The following is a 15,659-nucleotide window of genomic DNA, read 5'->3' as shown; positions in this document are numbered from 1 at the left end:
ATTTGTAGGTCCCCCGATTACAAGAGAACTGGATGTTGGAGCGACCGGAGCCCAATCTTTGCGGACTGCGTTGCCCCAATTGCGTTTGGGATTATGAATGCGCGCGCCCACGGGTCGACAGGGCCGCCAGGGGAGGTCTGCAGCTACTCTTTCATTTGCTACCTACTTACTTTCTTCATCCATCCGATCCGCGTCCCCGTTTTCCTGCCTGTCCATCCCCCCCAATCCCCGAATTCAGCTACTCTTTCTTCCATGCGACCTCAACCGTCTTGACTTCCACTGATTATATATACCGAGTGTTGTTGGGGTGGTCACCTCTCGCAGCATGGCTTTTGCCACGATCAACTCATCGGTGCCGGCCAAGATTCCGGCCATTGAGGACGCCTTTGCCGCCGAGCCAGCACTCAAGAAACGGGTTTACGATGCGATCGGTGCGTACGGGTCGCTCAGGACGACAAGCTACATTAACCTCACAACCCCATACAATAGTCAGAATGACCAACTGACGTCCATCCCACAAACAGCACATACCCCGCAACATGTACCTCTTTTCGAAGACATCGCTAAATATACCTCCAGCCTGCTGGCCAGGACTGCAACCGGCCCCGTTCGGCCTGTGGAGGTTGTCAGCGACGGCCCGGCTCTGAAGAAACGGAAGCTACAAAATGGAGATGCTACAAATACCCAGTCCTCGGGCGATGTGAAAGCCGACACACCACTGCTATTCTACATGCAGGATGTTTCCTTTGCTGTTCCCCAGCGAAAGAAGCTAACGCTTGAGGTCACCGCCGGCCACGGGTTCCTACGGGCGAGGAACCAGACCTCGAAGGAGGTGGAATTTGGTATACAATTGGACAAGATACGTAAGTCCAGGATGCGGTGTCGGGACCGGTCAACGCTAACAGTGTTTTGTTGGATGTGAATAGAGCATGTCTTGTGCCTTCCCGTCCCCGAGAAGAATCAGCGACAATTCAATTTCTGCATTATTCCCCAGTACGCGGACGGAGTTAACTCACCACCGGAAGGTGTAACTGCTCCCGAAGCCATTGTGTGGACAGTCGCCGACGGCCCTCCCAAAGCGGCATTCTCAGGCGATGGGAAACAGCTTGGAACGAATAATGATGAGACTACGGACAAAATTGTTCAACGAGTGTTGAACGACAATCTGTCGCAGACTAAGGTTGTGCGCCCGGATGAGCGACAGTTTGTGAGCGCTATGCCCGAGGCTCATCGCAAGGGGGAGAAGGCCTACCACGTCAAGGCCTTCCGCGGGAGTAAAGAAGGTATCGTCATATGCATCATGCTCTTTCGCTAGGGTTCAAAACTAATTGATGTCTTACTGCAGGTTACCTTTTCCTTCTCTCTACGGGAATACTCTTCGGGTTCAAGAAACCATTGGTCTTCTTTGCCTTCGAAAACGTTGACTCAATTTCATACACGTCTGTGCTGCAGCGAACCTTCAACCTTAACGTCGTGGCTCGACCTACGTCAAGCGATGAGACGCAGGAGTTTGAGTTTTCTATGATTGACCAAGCAGACTTTGCCGGAATTGATGAGTATATCAAGAAACATGGTCTGCAGGATGCCAGCCTCGCTGAAGCGCGGCGTGCAAAGCGATACAACGTCAATGGTGCTAAGGCAGAAGATGATGCTGCTGCTGTCAATGAGGAAAGGGGCGCTGAAGGGGAAAGTGAACTACAAAAAGCCCAACGCGAGCTCGAAGACCAAGAGGATGAGGACGAGGAGGATTATGATCCTGGCAGCGACAGCGACAGTGACGGAAGCGGCTCTAGCAGTGATGACGATGACGATCAGGATGAAGAGGGCGACATGGAAGAGGACGACGAAGAAGAAGAGGGAGAAGAGGACCGAGACCTGGTGGCACAGGAACTCGGCAGTGAAGCCGAAGATGTTCCTGCGGAGGAGTTGTGAGAGACCGCCTTTTATGACTGTTGTTGTATGAATAGGTGATTGCTGCTACCGTCACACCAACACTCTGTGTATGGTGATGTGTATCCGACAATCGCGTGGCTAAGACATTGTACTGGTGACCAGCCTGTTACACTACATCAGGCCCCTCAAAAGGATGAATTTTGGGGGAAAGTTCAGGGCAGGCCATGCTCCCGCATTATCTAGCATACGCGCCTGTAGTTCTGTAGAGTTTGACGAGGCTTCCCACGTCTGATGTACTGGGTTGGGGACGAGGATCCGTTTCAAGGCTGCATGGAGTCCGTTTCAACTTGGCAAGCATTGCAAGCCAATGGAAAAGGACAAATCCATGCACAGGCATCCAGTGGGCGGTGGGTCATGGACGTGTCAGATGCGTCTAAAATGGAGGTGCCACTGGTGGATGTGCCACCTACCTAAGTACGGATTGCCGGATGCCAGGTTGCACGGCGTATTCTAGTATCTAGTTGCACTCCAGGCTCCATGGGGTCTGTTCTTTCAAATTTCAATGAGTTCAGTCAAGTCCGACCCTGATGACCGGTTACTCCTTCGAGAAGGCTTGTATCCATCGTCCCCTCCCAATTGGGGGGTTCTGAAGCACCCTTGTACTATCGGGGCCCCCAAATTCGCTCCGAAACCTACCAATGAAATAATCTCGTAGACAACTCGATAATGAGAACACTAAGGGGGACTACTCTGGAAAGGGTGGGGTAGACTCCTCCTGGGCCTCAGGTACTTACTTGTATGTCATTGGTAGGAACCAGGTCAGTACAGTATCATACCGACCACCATACCGTACCTACCTACTAGTATACCTACTACTAGTAGTGGTAGTAACTACTAATACCTACTACTAGGTACGATTTGAAGTAGCTCGATTGGTTGCCCTGAGCGTCCAGTTGGGTTGCAGACTGGTCAGGGGCAGTGCCAGCTCAGCGCAGGTACCTCCAGCAGCGTCTAGCACATACTTAAGGCTTAAGCAGTCCGCAGTACCTCACTAGTTGCCAGATTAGAGTGGTTAGCGGTTAGGAGCTGACAGTCTGTCACCGTCGGCTACGGGGCGTTGTTTTAGCTGGGTTGACAGCTGCGATTCCTCGCCATTATTGGTAGAAAGGAAATGGTACGGAGTAAGTACTTAGTAGTGTCTGCCTCAGGGTGACTACTATTTACTACGCCATCCTGCGGGCGGCCCCTCGGTCTCCTGGGTACCTAAGTGATTCTGTCCCGATTCGAATTCTGATCGAGGAGCGGACGCTGCCATGGGAATTGGATTTATTGGACTCCTGATCGGATAAACGATCCATACTACTAGGTGGTAGGTTTGTCGGCATGTGTCTGAGAGCTCCCTCGGGCAGGTTCAGTTCAGCAGGTAGGTAATACCGAGTAAAATGATATCCCTGCCAGGTACCCGGCATTACGATACCAGGCTCAAACCAGCTAGACCATGCGGGCATTTCATCCATCATTCCACGGCCAAGGGTATTATTGAGGAAAGTATAGTTAGTTACAACTGACCTGGTTAGTCACCGTAGTAACTGACGGAGCCTCGAGGTCAATGTGCGGTATTCGAATGACACAGACACAGAATGGATGGATCCCTTACACCATGAACCCCCGGGGTTCCATGTTCTCCTTGGGTTGTTGGAACTTTAACACCGCCAGCCCCATGTGGCACCGAAGGTACCAAGGTAACAATCATACCATAGTGACAACAATCCGAATCAATTATAGAAGATAGATAGGTGCAGAGCCCTTCAATTTCATGGCTTCCATCTGGCCAGAACCCACTGCTGGCGTCTAGTAGATAGTGCCCGCTTTCAACCGTTCATCGCCCAACAGGCTGAGCGCTAGAGGCCGCTAGTGAGTCCCTGGGCCAGGGCGATTCCGAGTCGAGGATAAAATTTGGGAGGCAAATAAGCGCAATTGAGGTCTGCGATTGGATTTCATTGGCCCCAATCTTAGAGTCAAACTTTTTTTGCCCTCGATCAACAGTCCCAATCCTTGTAGATAAACACTGGGTCACCTGAATGATCCCTCGATAGACACAGTAGGAACTCGTAGGTATCTAGGAGGTATGTGGGATTGAAGGACTGATGAATGCATGGCGCCCTCCGGATGTCTCAGTGTAATCAGGTACCATACCCGTATTCCCGATTACCGCCCTTCATCCCCTATCGACGGGGCCTCCGCCGGCTCAAATGGCCTGCGCTACTCCGTAGTCGATACCAGATACCCGATGTTACTGTACGGAAAGAAAACCGGGCAGAGCGCCCCATTGAAGGGCGTCATCGGGACGATACATACGGCCGTCCCGTCATGACCTGACCAAACCCAGTGAAGGACCAGACCCGACAAGACCAGACCAACTCTGCCTCATCCAACCATCGCCTCTCTCTCGTCTCTCTCTTGCTCTCGCTCTCCCTCCTCTGCTCTCCTCTTCCTCTTCTTTTGCTCCTCCTGCTCTCCGCCTCATTTTTCCTTTTTTTCCTTTATTCCTTCCCCGTAGGCAGGTCGTAGCAGTTGCAGTTCATGCCACTGGCGTGTTCGCTGCTCACCTAGGTCCTCTCTACCCACTTCTCCCTCCCGTCCCCAATCCTCCTCTCTTCTTTCCCTTCTCTCTCTCGCCTGTCTCCGTCTCCTTCGTCGGCGCCTCAATTCTACATCTACCACTGCCTGCCCAGTGCGTTTTGTCGTACTGCCACGCGGTTGGTCAGTAGTAGGGGAATTTTCCTTCCTTATTTTTTTCTTCCCCCCCTTCTCGATTAATTCCTTTTCCTAAAACCGAACATTTTATTCCTCGTCCCCTTTCCGACGAGCGCACCCTTAACTGTCAGCCTGCAGCCCCCTCAAAGCTGCCGGCCCCCCGGAATACCCTGTTCTTCCCTCCCGTCACCCTTCTTGCCAACGCCGTCCAAGGGTGCACCCTATTGTCCCCCTCAAAATTCACCGGTGCGATTGTTCGAGCGGCTGTCTACTCGCTGTCTGCGGCTTCCGATTCGTTGTCCGTCCTGGGTTCCGTGATATCTACACGCTGGAGTGCTTTTTCATGAATGGTTCGCATTGATAACCATCGGGCTTCCTGTAAGACCCCGGTCGCCTCCTCCCTCCCTCTCCCCAAGAGCAACCATTAGTACCGCTTCTTTGGTCATTCGTTCCCTTGGTCGACCATTCTGACCGATTTGTCAGGCTAGTCTCACGTGTAATCGCCGTTGATCGAGTCCCCTGAACCTAACCCCCTCTTGTCAAGTCTGCGGTCTCTCGACGTCACCCCCCCCTCCCCCCCCCGACTTCGGCAATCATGGCATCCTCATCATCCAATGTCGTCGGTGTTCATTATCGAGTGGGAAAGAAGATTGGCGAAGGATCGTTCGGTGTGATCTTCGAGGGAACGAACCTGTTGAACAATCAGCAGGTGGCGATCAAATTCGTACGTGAAATTCCGATGGGACGGGTATGCGGTTCGCCATACTAATGGTACTAGGAACCACGCAAGAGTGATGCACCACAACTCCGCGATGAGTATCGGACATACAAGATTCTGGTCGGATGCCGTGAGTATACCCCAAGGGCGATTGTATGGAAAGGGGCCTTTGATCTGACTGGTTGCAGCTGGCATTCCCAATGTCTACTACTTCGGGCAAGAGGGTCTGCATAATATCCTGGTCATCGACTTGCTCGGCCCCAGTCTTGAAGACCTCTTCGATCACTGCAACCGACGATTCTCGATCAAGACAGTTGTTATGGTCGCTAAGCAGATGGTGAGTACCCCGATCGCTGATTGGTGATGTGTTATTCTTCCTAACTTGCATTAAAGCTTTCCCGAGTCCAAACGATCCACGAGAAGAACCTGATATATCGTGACATCAAGCCCGATAACTTCCTTATTGGTCGCCCGAACACCAAGGCTGCTAATGTTATCCACGTTGTTGATTTCGGCATGGCCAAGCAGTACAGAGATCCCAAGACCAAGCAGCATATCCCTTATCGCGAGCGGAAGTCGCTGTCCGGCACAGCCCGCTACATGAGTATCAACACCCATCTGGGACGAGAACAATCGCGACGTGATGACCTCGAGGCTCTGGGACACGTCTTCCTGTACTTCCTGAGAGGTGGCCTTCCCTGGCAGGGTCTCAAGGCCGCGACCAACAAGCAGAAGTATGAAAAGATTGGAGAGAAGAAGCAGACTACCGCGATCAAGGACTTGTGCGATGGATTCCCAGGTGATTACTGACTGTGTCTTGTCCATCATCAGCCTCCAGAGCGTGCTGACCAGAGATTCTAGAAGAATTCACGAAGTACCTAACTTACGTTCGCAATCTCGGTTTTGAGGACACCCCCGACTACGACTATCTCCGGGACCTCTTGACACAGGCTCTCAAGAACGCTGGCGACGTCGAGGATGGAGAGTATGACTGGATGAAGCTCAACAACGGAAGAGGATGGGAGTACAAGTCGTACTCGTCTCAGCAGCATCTCCACAATAACGCCCTTCCCAACACATCTGCCCGGGAACTTCACGCACAGCAGCTTCGCGGCAGTCGGCCGGGCGTGACCGCCGACCGTTTAAACGCCGCGCAGCCCCCGCCTCCATCTCCGGCCAAGCCCGGGGCTGGGAAGACGCGCGACCGGCCAAGCGTCTCCGGCGGGATGCCGCCAAAGCGTCAGAGCGGGGGCCTGGATGCCACGCCGACAGCGTCGACTCAAGCACAGTTTCAGAACTCGAACGCCAACATCCCAGGTCATCTGGGAAGCCCTACGAACCCGACGAAGAACAGCCAACAAGGCCAAGGTGCTCCGGGCAACAATGAGCCGCAGCCCACATTCGTCCAGAAATTGATGAAAGCGCTTTGCTGCGGTAGGTGATTCAATACCCGAACCTGTCCCGGCTCCCATACTTATCCGGGTTTCCAGGTTGATACAAGGCTGAGCGTGGAATCATTGTAATTCTACATAATATCCTGGTCATGTTGGCTTCTCGACTTTCTTTCGTTATTTCTTGTCTTCAACATACTTGGGAGGTTTGAAAGGCAGCATGCGATTATACTGTGTTATAACCCGGGAACTCTCCCCATCCCATTGTATCTTACGTGTTCGGGCTCGCCAACGCTGCTGCTGCTGCTGGCCGGTGAACACGGTGTGGGCTTTGGGGGGCGCGGATATATTGTTCTTTTCCTTATTTGTGTCATCCATGGGTCTCGGATCATGAGCACCTGGCTCACACCCGCCTGCTTTCGCTATCTCTAATCCGCCAAGGCACCCTCGGCTCGAAATGCGTCGGCCTTCGATCGAACCGACTCTCCCTCGTCTTTCTCATCATCACCCTCGTCCTCTTCAACACTCTTTTATGGTGCTACGGCTCAAAACGGCGAACCTGATCAGTCCTGCTTGTGTCATTGCATTTCTTTCCTCTCTTCCTCTTATTTCCTTCGTCCCGCATTCCCGGCACGAGCCATTTAATACTAGAGTTCCGTCTTGTGTCAGAGTACATGATCAGTGCCTCGAACCTCTTACCTTTCCTCCTCGACCCGCCGCTGACATTTACCGCCCTCCTACTGCGTCGGGCCTTTGTGGCTGGTTCTTTCGATGGTAATTTTAATGATGTGGCAGAAGGGCGTTTGGCATTTGGTGGAAGTCCTCGCGTGTCGTCCGGGCAGACGCTGATTTACACAGCATTTTTAGCATCTAAATGTTTGAATATGCGCCCTTGTGGAATGCGTGTGCAGGACCAATGAGTCCATCGGTCAAGGAGTTCATGCGATAGCGGCCTGTGGCTGTTTCTTTCCCCCCTTTTTCTCTTCTTTTCTTCTCTATCTTCTCTCTGTCGGGTCGCTTCCACACGGATTTGCAAGGAATCATTCGGATGTAGCCGTGTGTTCTGTTGGATTTGTACTTGTCCCTATCATGTTGTTTGCCGTTGTCAGTTCCAAAAACAGTTGATTCACCAGACGCACCTGGTTCTTTTTCATCTTTCTCTTCGTCTGCTCGGCCGCGTCGGGCGGGTGACTGCCGGGTGAGCAGTAAACCGCGGCCATGTACTATGTACGAGGCGTTTACGTTGCGCAGTCTGCAATGGGTGCTATATACATTCAAGCGGTGTGACGGGGGGAAGAGCGTGTGCGTTGGCCATGCCTGTGGACTGGAGTCCAGGCTTGATCCTTTCTGCTGAACGACGACGACCTCAGGATCCGTAGAGTAATCCGGCCGGGGTCAGACCTCCCTCTCTCTCCTACCTAATTCATAGATAGAGCTCTAATACGAACCGTCTACCAATCAGAACCAACGCACAGTCTCCAAACTCCATAGGGCAGCAGAACATCCCTACCATTCCATTAAGACTGTTATTTATTAACCTTCGCCAAGATCAAACGAGATCCCTGCATCCTCGCCGTCCGACTTACGCCACGACATCAGCCCTCTGGGCCACACGCACGCACGCACACACGCGGCGCCAACGAGCTAGCTATCTAGCTAACCCTGAAGGAAATAGAACCGGGAGCTGTCATTGGAAGCACGTCCCGGGATGATCGATGATCGGGGGGGGATCCGAGCGCGAATGCAAATGAGGAGAATAAGCGGGTGAGGAGGGATGAGGGATGCCTGTTTGCTTGGCACTATATAAGCGTGGTGTGTTTGCTAACATGGAGATACTAAATAGATGGGAGAAGCGGAGCGGGGATGGTGTGTGTAGTAGTAAGACTGTAGTTTACTATTTGTATCGGCGTGTGTGTGTGGTTCTACTCACTACGTGGTATACAAAGAGGTATATGGAGGATTGGTAGAGGTATTTATTGGTTGTTTGGGTGTCATGTCATGTCATGTCATGATGTTTGTTGGTGTTTAATCTATAGGGCTAGACAAGACAGGAATGTGACACAGTCGGGAAGGAGTTGATTAAAGATCCATGGGTGTGACGGGTTGGTGGTTGGCATGGCATGGCATGGCATGGCATGAGATAGGTGAGTAACTCTCGTCTCCTTCTGTATTTTGTCTTGGCTGCTTGGCCTGGGGGAGGGATTATGTGGGAGGGTTTGCCTTCTTGGGATGTTTGCATGAGGTGCATAGTGATACCTATAAGGAGATGGGGTAGATAGGGTGGTGAGATCGGCGGCAATGGATGCTGTCATATTGCAGAGGGAGTCCGGATGGGATGATCATAAGGAGTAGTAGATAGTAGTACAGTAGTATTATAGTAGACTGTATAGGATAGTACTATTCAATTAATTATTATTATCATCATCATCATCATCCAACAGCCAAGCTCCACCGCCGGTCTAGACCCAAAGTGGGATGGGCCAATTCGGGTCCGGAATCGAATCGGAGTTGCAGTTCCCACTTGCGGTTTCAGATTAACGGAGCCTGGCTGCGAGTGGCATCAGGCCACTTCGTCATTCTTCACACTTCTCGGCTCCGTCGTTGGGCTGATTGCCAAGCTATATCACCGGCTCCCTATGATGATCCGACTGCACCATGTACATACATAGTATGGAGTAGTAAGTAGGGCATATTAATTCTATACTACTCCGGAGTCCCTGGGGTTGCAGACTCGGGACTGCAGAGATCCCTTCCATGCGGTGGCTGATCGCGTCACGTCTGGCGTTGCGGCAGTGTGTATTGCCGACCACGGAGAAATTGTGGAGCTGGATTGGAGGTCCCCTTCGTACTCGTAGTGAGAAGGTTACTACTATGTAGTACGATGATTCAGATTCAGAGATGACTATCATTCCAACTTCCAAGGATCCCAAGATCACTAGGTAGCTAGCCACCTGCTCGTCGTCCCCTCGGTTGACTCCGAACCCCGTCCGGATGTAGAGTATGTAGGGAGGAAGTACGATGTAGGTACAATAAGATGGCATAGGGCTCTAGCCAGTAGCCAGTAGCCAGTAGCCAGTAGCCAGTAGCCAGTAGCCACCGATGTACTCCGTAGGAAAACCGACCGAAGAACCTGCCAGGCAAGCATCCATGACATTGACAGCTGGCCGAAACGTGGCTTCGTGGCGGTCTCGAGCTTCTTAGCAATTGAGGCCGTACACGTGGTCGACGGGTCCTTGGCAGAGCGCGAAATACGATGCGTCAATTGGACAAGTTGCTGTACTAGATAGTAGATACTATGTATACGGTGTAGGTATCTAGCTCTGAAAGGTGCATCTGCAGGTGGCCCTTGTTCGCATCCTACTTATGCATGGGAAAAGGAAGCTATCTAGCTCTCTTTACCTTGACAAGTGAGGCGAACGAATCCCCACATTGTTGCGAGTAAATACTCTGCACTCCGTAGCTTCAACAGCACATTGAGTTTGAGTTTCTGTTTCTGGTGGTAGCTAGCTGGCCTGGCCATACCTACATAGTACACAGGATGCGAACTTAGTCATTGGGATTTGATATTTGATACCTGACTTTCCCTATCAGCCCCGTTTCTACCTTGGAGGTTTCGGTGTGCGGGTGGTGCCGCCAACCTTGTTAGGTAGTACATAGTACATACTACTAGTACTTACTACTATAGTACAGCCTGTGGAGGGGCCGGGTACCGTCGCTCATCCGCGGAATGAAGATGTGGTTAGGTAATCGCCACCAGGACAACAAAGATGCTCAATTTTGGTCTGCCGAATGTCGATGGCGTCGCCGAAGGTTGATAAGACGACCCGAACTGGAGACAAATGGTAGCGAGCCACTAGCCTGACGAGTAAGTTCAGCACTTTGATAAGCCTCTTCAGCTGCTTTGCCACTCCCTCCTTCTCTCCTATCCTATCTACTTCTCGTCCGGTCGGTCCCTACCTGCCTTATCATCAGCCCGGACGGAGCAAGTCGGGGCATTCTGCCACTTTAGTCAATGGCTGTGCCACTTCATCGCGGAATATTTTCTACTCTTGTTTTTTTTTTTGCCCTTCCCCCCTTTCTTTCTTTCTTTCGCTTGTTCGGGTGATGTGTGTGGTCTGTTACATTTATAGAGTGGCGTTGTGCAAAATCCTTCCATCGTTCATTCCATGATCAATCTAGAATCCACAAAGAAAAAAGGAAAAGAGAAGAAAAAAAAAAAACTTCTGCGTCAACGACTGACAGCCGGGTTGTTTGATCAGTTGATGTGACTGGCACTGGCTGCACTGCGCCGTGGCACATGAAGACAGGCAATGAACGTTGATAAGTAAAGCCAATTAGTCAACATGACTCAGGTATGACTGCCCTACGATGGGTTCGAGATGATGCAGCACGTACACAGTACTCTGTAGGCAAACAGATAGGCAGTAAAGTTATCAGGACCATAGTCTGCGTCGTATCTAGGTGTCACTCGACCCTGAAGGCCGATGCCCGTGGGATACTTGATGATCTGCAAACGGGAATCGTACAGCAGGCGCATGACGTGATTGAGGTGTGGCTTGTTGAACGATGGACGGTAACCTAAAATCCCTCCCTTCTGCACCCTGTATAGATTTATAAGCTAGGATTGTTGATGATGGCGATATCAAGGAGGCGCAGATCTTGTACGCCCCTTGGAGTCTTCGTCTGCCGTGCCACTCCATGGAACCTTCTGTATGGCTTCTTTCATGTGCTGACGTAGTCCCCTTCTGCTGAGCCGGACCAAGTGGTAGTAGGTAGCACGACAACATCCGATCCACGCAACCCCCCCTGCAAGTCTGCAACGGTGTCTATGCCATTCTAGAACATAGTCAAGGAGCAATGAACTAACCCCGACGCCACTCTGAAGGACACCTAAGAGCTAGGCCACAGATCAATTTTAGTCTCTAGTAGACTACCTATAGGCATAGCTAGTAATAACTTATATACTACTACCTATGAAGTATGAACAGTACCTGCAGGCCAGAGGGGACTTGCCTAACAGGGTAAAGCGAAGGAGAACAGAACAACTCCAACAAATCCAACAAATCCAACGATATTCCCCCATTCGCGCCAAGGTCTTGCAAGACCATCTCCACTGCCGCTAACAAGCTTCTCGGCGGTCCATGTCCATGTCCACCAGATAAAGAAAAGCATTGCACCTCGTGAGCACGGCGTGCCAGGCGCCAGGCCCAAACAGGAATCACGTTGCTCAGCGATTTCCTCCGGGATTGGCCCATCCATGCCCCTCAATGCGAGGTTGGTTGTGCGTGGGTGTATGTGTGGGGTGGGGTCGTACCACCAATCCGTGGCGTTATGAGGACCCCCGGGGCTGGCTGGAATTCTGTGGGAATAAGCCAATTGATGATAATGCCACACACACCCTTCTTGCTTTCTGGCCCACTCAACAAGCCACTGTTTCTTCGGCGTGGCTACTAGGTAGGTACTAGTACTGACTGGCCAGTTCGACAGTGTACGGGCGGGCCGAAAAGCCCCCCGGGTCCCAGTGCCATCTCATTAGTGGACGTCGCAAGGGTCGGGCTGGTCTCCCTTACACAGTACACAGTACACAGTACTCCGTAGTCCGTACACTGTTCACGACTGGGGCAAACCAGCATTCCTCGAAATTTCTTTGCGCCTTCCTTCGTGTTCTGGAAAATGCAAGAGACTAAAAAAAAAAACAAAAAACCAAAATTCTTTGTCGGCTGGTCTCCCGACAACGGCTGCGACGATGAATCATATCCAAATCTGGCACTAAACCCACGATCACGATGGAGGATGTGTTCCCCTCAACCACACGGTGACACATACACCCACTCTGCATGCCTGCAGGCCCTTGCAGACGCGTTTAAGGAGGGCAACTACCTCCAGAGTCCGGACAAGGGTCTGGACTGGTAATACCACGCCGTCAAGCAGTTCCGCCCCCAGGATTGGACATTACACATGGTGTGGATGGGGTTGACGCCCTCCTGAGTCCTGGGTAATAATCGGAGTGGGCGCTCAAACTCAAAGCTAATGGCGGTTAGCACGATGGTCTAATCGTCTAAGTTCTAACACCACTACCTATCTAGTATCTACTACCTATCTAAGTACCCATGCTATCATGCTATGACTATTCCAGCGTAGTACGGCGCTACTACCCCATAACTCAAGCAGCTTGACTCCGCGATTGACTCCGCGAGACCAGTAGTGTTGTTGCTAGCCCCAGGACTAAATAGCGATGCTGGAGACTGGAGTTTCTTTGTCTGCAAACCCCCCCCCCCCCCCCCCCAATCGGCTTGCAGATCCACCCACCACTAGTACTGCTGCACCGTAGATACTAGGTAGATAGGTAGGTGTTTGAACTTTGAAACCGGCCGACCAGCATGCTCGCTGCAGCTAAGTAATGGTAGGTAGGTAGGTTCGAAATCGTTCGAATACTGCTCCGTCCTCTTCAAGAGGTTCGAACGCTCCACTACTTACTTACCTACAAGCTCTGTCTGTCTGCTCGGAAGGACATCTTCCCCCTCACAAATGTATCCCTTTCCTCCCCTTACCTTGGGCTGCACAGCCTGCTTGGCATCCTGTAGATCCTGCGTCAGCTTGGCCAATCAATGCGGGGTGGCCGCTCTGCACGACCACCGTCAGGCCGTCGTGCGCCATGAATCAGTTCATTATTACTGCCAGTCGAGGGGCTGGCCGGAGACTTGTTCTCCGACTCCGGATTGGTACAGCTGGTATTCCGTATCGTATCGGGGGGCGGTACCATGGTGTCTATCTACCTATCTAACAGTAGATAGGTAGTAGTACTCCATACCTATGAAGACAATGCCCGGAGGACTCCGAACGGACCAGGGAGATGTTCTTTGTGTCGCCATTCCGGTGTACTGGACAAGGTTCTTCTAGCCATGTGTCTGGTGGATGTGACAACACATCGGGGCTGGGCTAATGTATCCCAGCAACCACCTGGGCAGCTCCCTCGTCTGGCATTGGCAGGGCGTCAATGCAATCCATCTTGCCTTGTCCTGGTACATAGTACATCCACGACCTGCTACGGTGACCGGAAAGATCAGGTACAGGTACGCCGCAGCCAAGTCCTTACTATTCCGTAGAATCCCTTCTGCAATCAAGTCCAGACTGCCGCATATTATTATTTTTACGAGCCCAGTTGCCACCCCAAACCACATCAGGCAATCAACTGGCGCAGAGCTTTGCATTGGACTCAGACGCCGTCTCCATACAAAAGCTGCAAGAGATCCGGTTCCTGGGCGTCTAACGAGTTTTGCATCTTGATTTCTAATTTTATTTGATCCTACTCCTACTGCTGGAGGGCGCGTCTGACCACTTTCACCAGCATCAAATACCGCAGACATACATAAACTTACGCTTGCCTGCAACCTACATAAGCTCCGCTATCTATCATCTTTTATCAGCCCTGAGCGATTTATCCTCGTTTCTGCTGCACCGTTGGGTCATATTGGCATTGAACGCGCGTTTTGGCGACCACCCCTTGCTGCCGGTCACCTTCTACAGATATTCTGTTGCGGCACGTCGCATTCAATTGACGCATGGTGAGTGAGCGACATCGGTCCCTCCATTTTCTTTTTCTTTTTTTTTACTATTCTATATTCTTTTTTTTTTTTCCTTTTTGTTCTCGCTCTTTCGCGCCCTGCTTTTTGTGTTGCTGTTGTATTCCCCCCCCCATTGCCCTTGTCATATTTTTGCTCGCTCCACTCGGTTGTTTCAACTGCAATCCATGATGGTTGTTGATTGAGGATCGATCGATCGATCGACCGGCCTCGACAATCCCTTCAGACTTCAGAGGCTTAGGGCAATGATGGCATACAAAGCCAAGGCAGACGGCCCCCGAGTCATTCAAGAGAGAGAAACAAGCGCCCGGCTCCACAACGGCCGGTTTTATTTTCCACCTCCCTCTTGGACAACGCCGACTCGCAGGGGCGGCGGCAGCACAACCACCACGACCTTACGACGACGAGCGACCCAACGCTACTGCGTTACTATGGGCTCCACCCCTCGACCTTTTGGGACTTGGGATTACTTCATCGGCGGAGATCCATCGCGCGTCCTGGTGATCCATTCAGGCCCAGCGACGGAACCCGATTTCCATTCATGATCTCCACCCCGGGGCTTCCAGATCCTTTTTGGGTTGCAACTTTGCGAGTCACTCACTGTCTAGTGTCTGAGGCATGCCTTAGGGCCTATGACGTGATTCACTTACTGGTCGGGTGAAGGGCAGGAGGGTATCTAGCTGCGTAGTCCTTCTAGAAAGTCTGTCGGGGGCCGTTCTTTATCAGTGGAATCTTTTTCCTCCTTGGCTCAGCCTTCTGTCGTTCTTTTTCTCCCCTTTTTTCTCCCTTTTTCTTCCTTTTTTTCTATTTTCGATTTTCCGTTTACTTCCGATCCAGAAGAAAAGGAAGGGAAAAGGAAAAGGAAAAGGAAAAAGAAGAAACGGGAAAGAACAAACAAAGGAACGCCCCTCCTCCAGTGACAGTTTTCTTTTTCTTTCTTATTTGGGTGGTATTATCCACCAGCGCCTCTCAGTGGCTCCCTGGGCCCCGCCGAGGTTGGCCTGATAGGCCGCGGCTCTTCTGGGTACGATCGACCGGGAAGTCTCGTCGGCGGTGATTCGTGGTGGGCAGGCAACAGTCCCTTGGGTCGACTCCTTCGGTCATCCAGAGAATCCACTGCTAGCCAACGTGGAAGCGCTCTGGACTGGCTCTGCTGGTCCGGTCGGCGCGTGTGAGTAAATCTTGGGCCGCCGGTTGTGCCTGTGGGCCAGTAATCCACTCCAATCCACTCCATTTTCCACGGCACCCCCATCCCCTCCCCTCCAGACGCCTTCTGCGCTCCCTTCAATTGAGGTTTAGGTCCCATCGCATCCCCTC

General features: G+C 51.8%; 7 protein-coding genes across 7 annotated transcripts; 3 read left to right on the top strand and 4 right to left on the bottom strand.

Annotated features, from left to right (window-relative positions):
* Nucleotides 1–181: 181 nt before the first annotated feature.
* Nucleotides 182–2,376, top strand: rtt106 (putative negative regulator of DNA transposition (Rtt106)). Its single transcript, XM_025612458.1, has 3 exons — nt 182–863; nt 927–1,283; nt 1,346–2,376. The coding sequence occupies exons 1-3, from the start codon at nt 326–328 to the stop codon at nt 1,930–1,932; spliced, it is 1,482 nt and encodes a 493-aa protein (XP_025464217.1). The 5' UTR covers nt 182–325; the 3' UTR covers nt 1,933–2,376.
* A 2,869-nt stretch (nt 2,377–5,245) lies between these two features.
* On the top strand, nt 5,246–6,810 carry BO94DRAFT_473485 (casein kinase I; the record flags this gene model as incomplete). The annotated part of the gene is made up of 5 exons (XM_025608479.1): nt 5,246–5,374; nt 5,429–5,498; nt 5,557–5,705; nt 5,762–6,167; nt 6,230–6,810. 5 exons carry the CDS (start codon nt 5,246–5,248, stop codon nt 6,808–6,810), a joined length of 1,335 nt encoding a protein of 444 aa, XP_025464216.1.
* Nucleotides 6,811–7,629: 819 nt separating this feature from the next.
* BO94DRAFT_549189 (uncharacterized protein) lies at nt 7,630–8,074 on the bottom strand (the record flags this gene model as incomplete). Its single annotated transcript, XM_025613433.1, has 2 exons — nt 7,630–7,982; nt 8,032–8,074. 2 exons carry the CDS (start codon nt 8,072–8,074, stop codon nt 7,630–7,632), a joined length of 396 nt encoding a protein of 131 aa, XP_025464215.1.
* A 683-nt stretch (nt 8,075–8,757) lies between these two features.
* On the bottom strand, nt 8,758–9,205 carry BO94DRAFT_201120 (uncharacterized protein). The gene has a single exon (XM_025606099.1). The coding sequence runs from the start codon at nt 9,069–9,071 to the stop codon at nt 8,790–8,792; it is 282 nt and encodes a 93-aa protein (XP_025464214.1). The 5' UTR covers nt 9,072–9,205; the 3' UTR covers nt 8,758–8,789.
* A 2,228-nt stretch (nt 9,206–11,433) lies between these two features.
* BO94DRAFT_538272 (uncharacterized protein) lies at nt 11,434–12,153 on the bottom strand. The gene has a single exon (XM_025612457.1). The coding sequence runs from the start codon at nt 12,016–12,018 to the stop codon at nt 11,773–11,775; it is 246 nt and encodes an 81-aa protein (XP_025464213.1). The 5' UTR covers nt 12,019–12,153; the 3' UTR covers nt 11,434–11,772.
* A 922-nt stretch (nt 12,154–13,075) lies between these two features.
* On the top strand, nt 13,076–13,606 carry BO94DRAFT_200858 (uncharacterized protein). The gene has a single exon (XM_025606096.1). It carries the CDS (start codon nt 13,288–13,290, stop codon nt 13,555–13,557), a length of 270 nt encoding a protein of 89 aa, XP_025464212.1. The 5' UTR covers nt 13,076–13,287; the 3' UTR covers nt 13,558–13,606.
* Nucleotides 13,607–14,356, bottom strand: BO94DRAFT_200857 (uncharacterized protein). Its single transcript, XM_025606095.1, has one exon. It carries the CDS (start codon nt 14,124–14,126, stop codon nt 13,656–13,658), a length of 471 nt encoding a protein of 156 aa, XP_025464211.1. The 5' UTR covers nt 14,127–14,356; the 3' UTR covers nt 13,607–13,655.
* Nucleotides 14,357–15,659: the final 1,303 nt, after the last annotated feature.

The sequence above is a fragment of the Aspergillus sclerotioniger genome, assembly GCF_003184525.1.
Source record: "Aspergillus sclerotioniger CBS 115572 chromosome Unknown BO94scaffold_27, whole genome shotgun sequence".
Classification (NCBI taxonomy): domain Eukaryota; kingdom Fungi; phylum Ascomycota; class Eurotiomycetes; order Eurotiales; family Aspergillaceae; genus Aspergillus; species Aspergillus sclerotioniger.
Note: the sequence above shows the minus strand (reverse complement) of the source record. Positions and strands in the feature narration are given on the sequence as shown.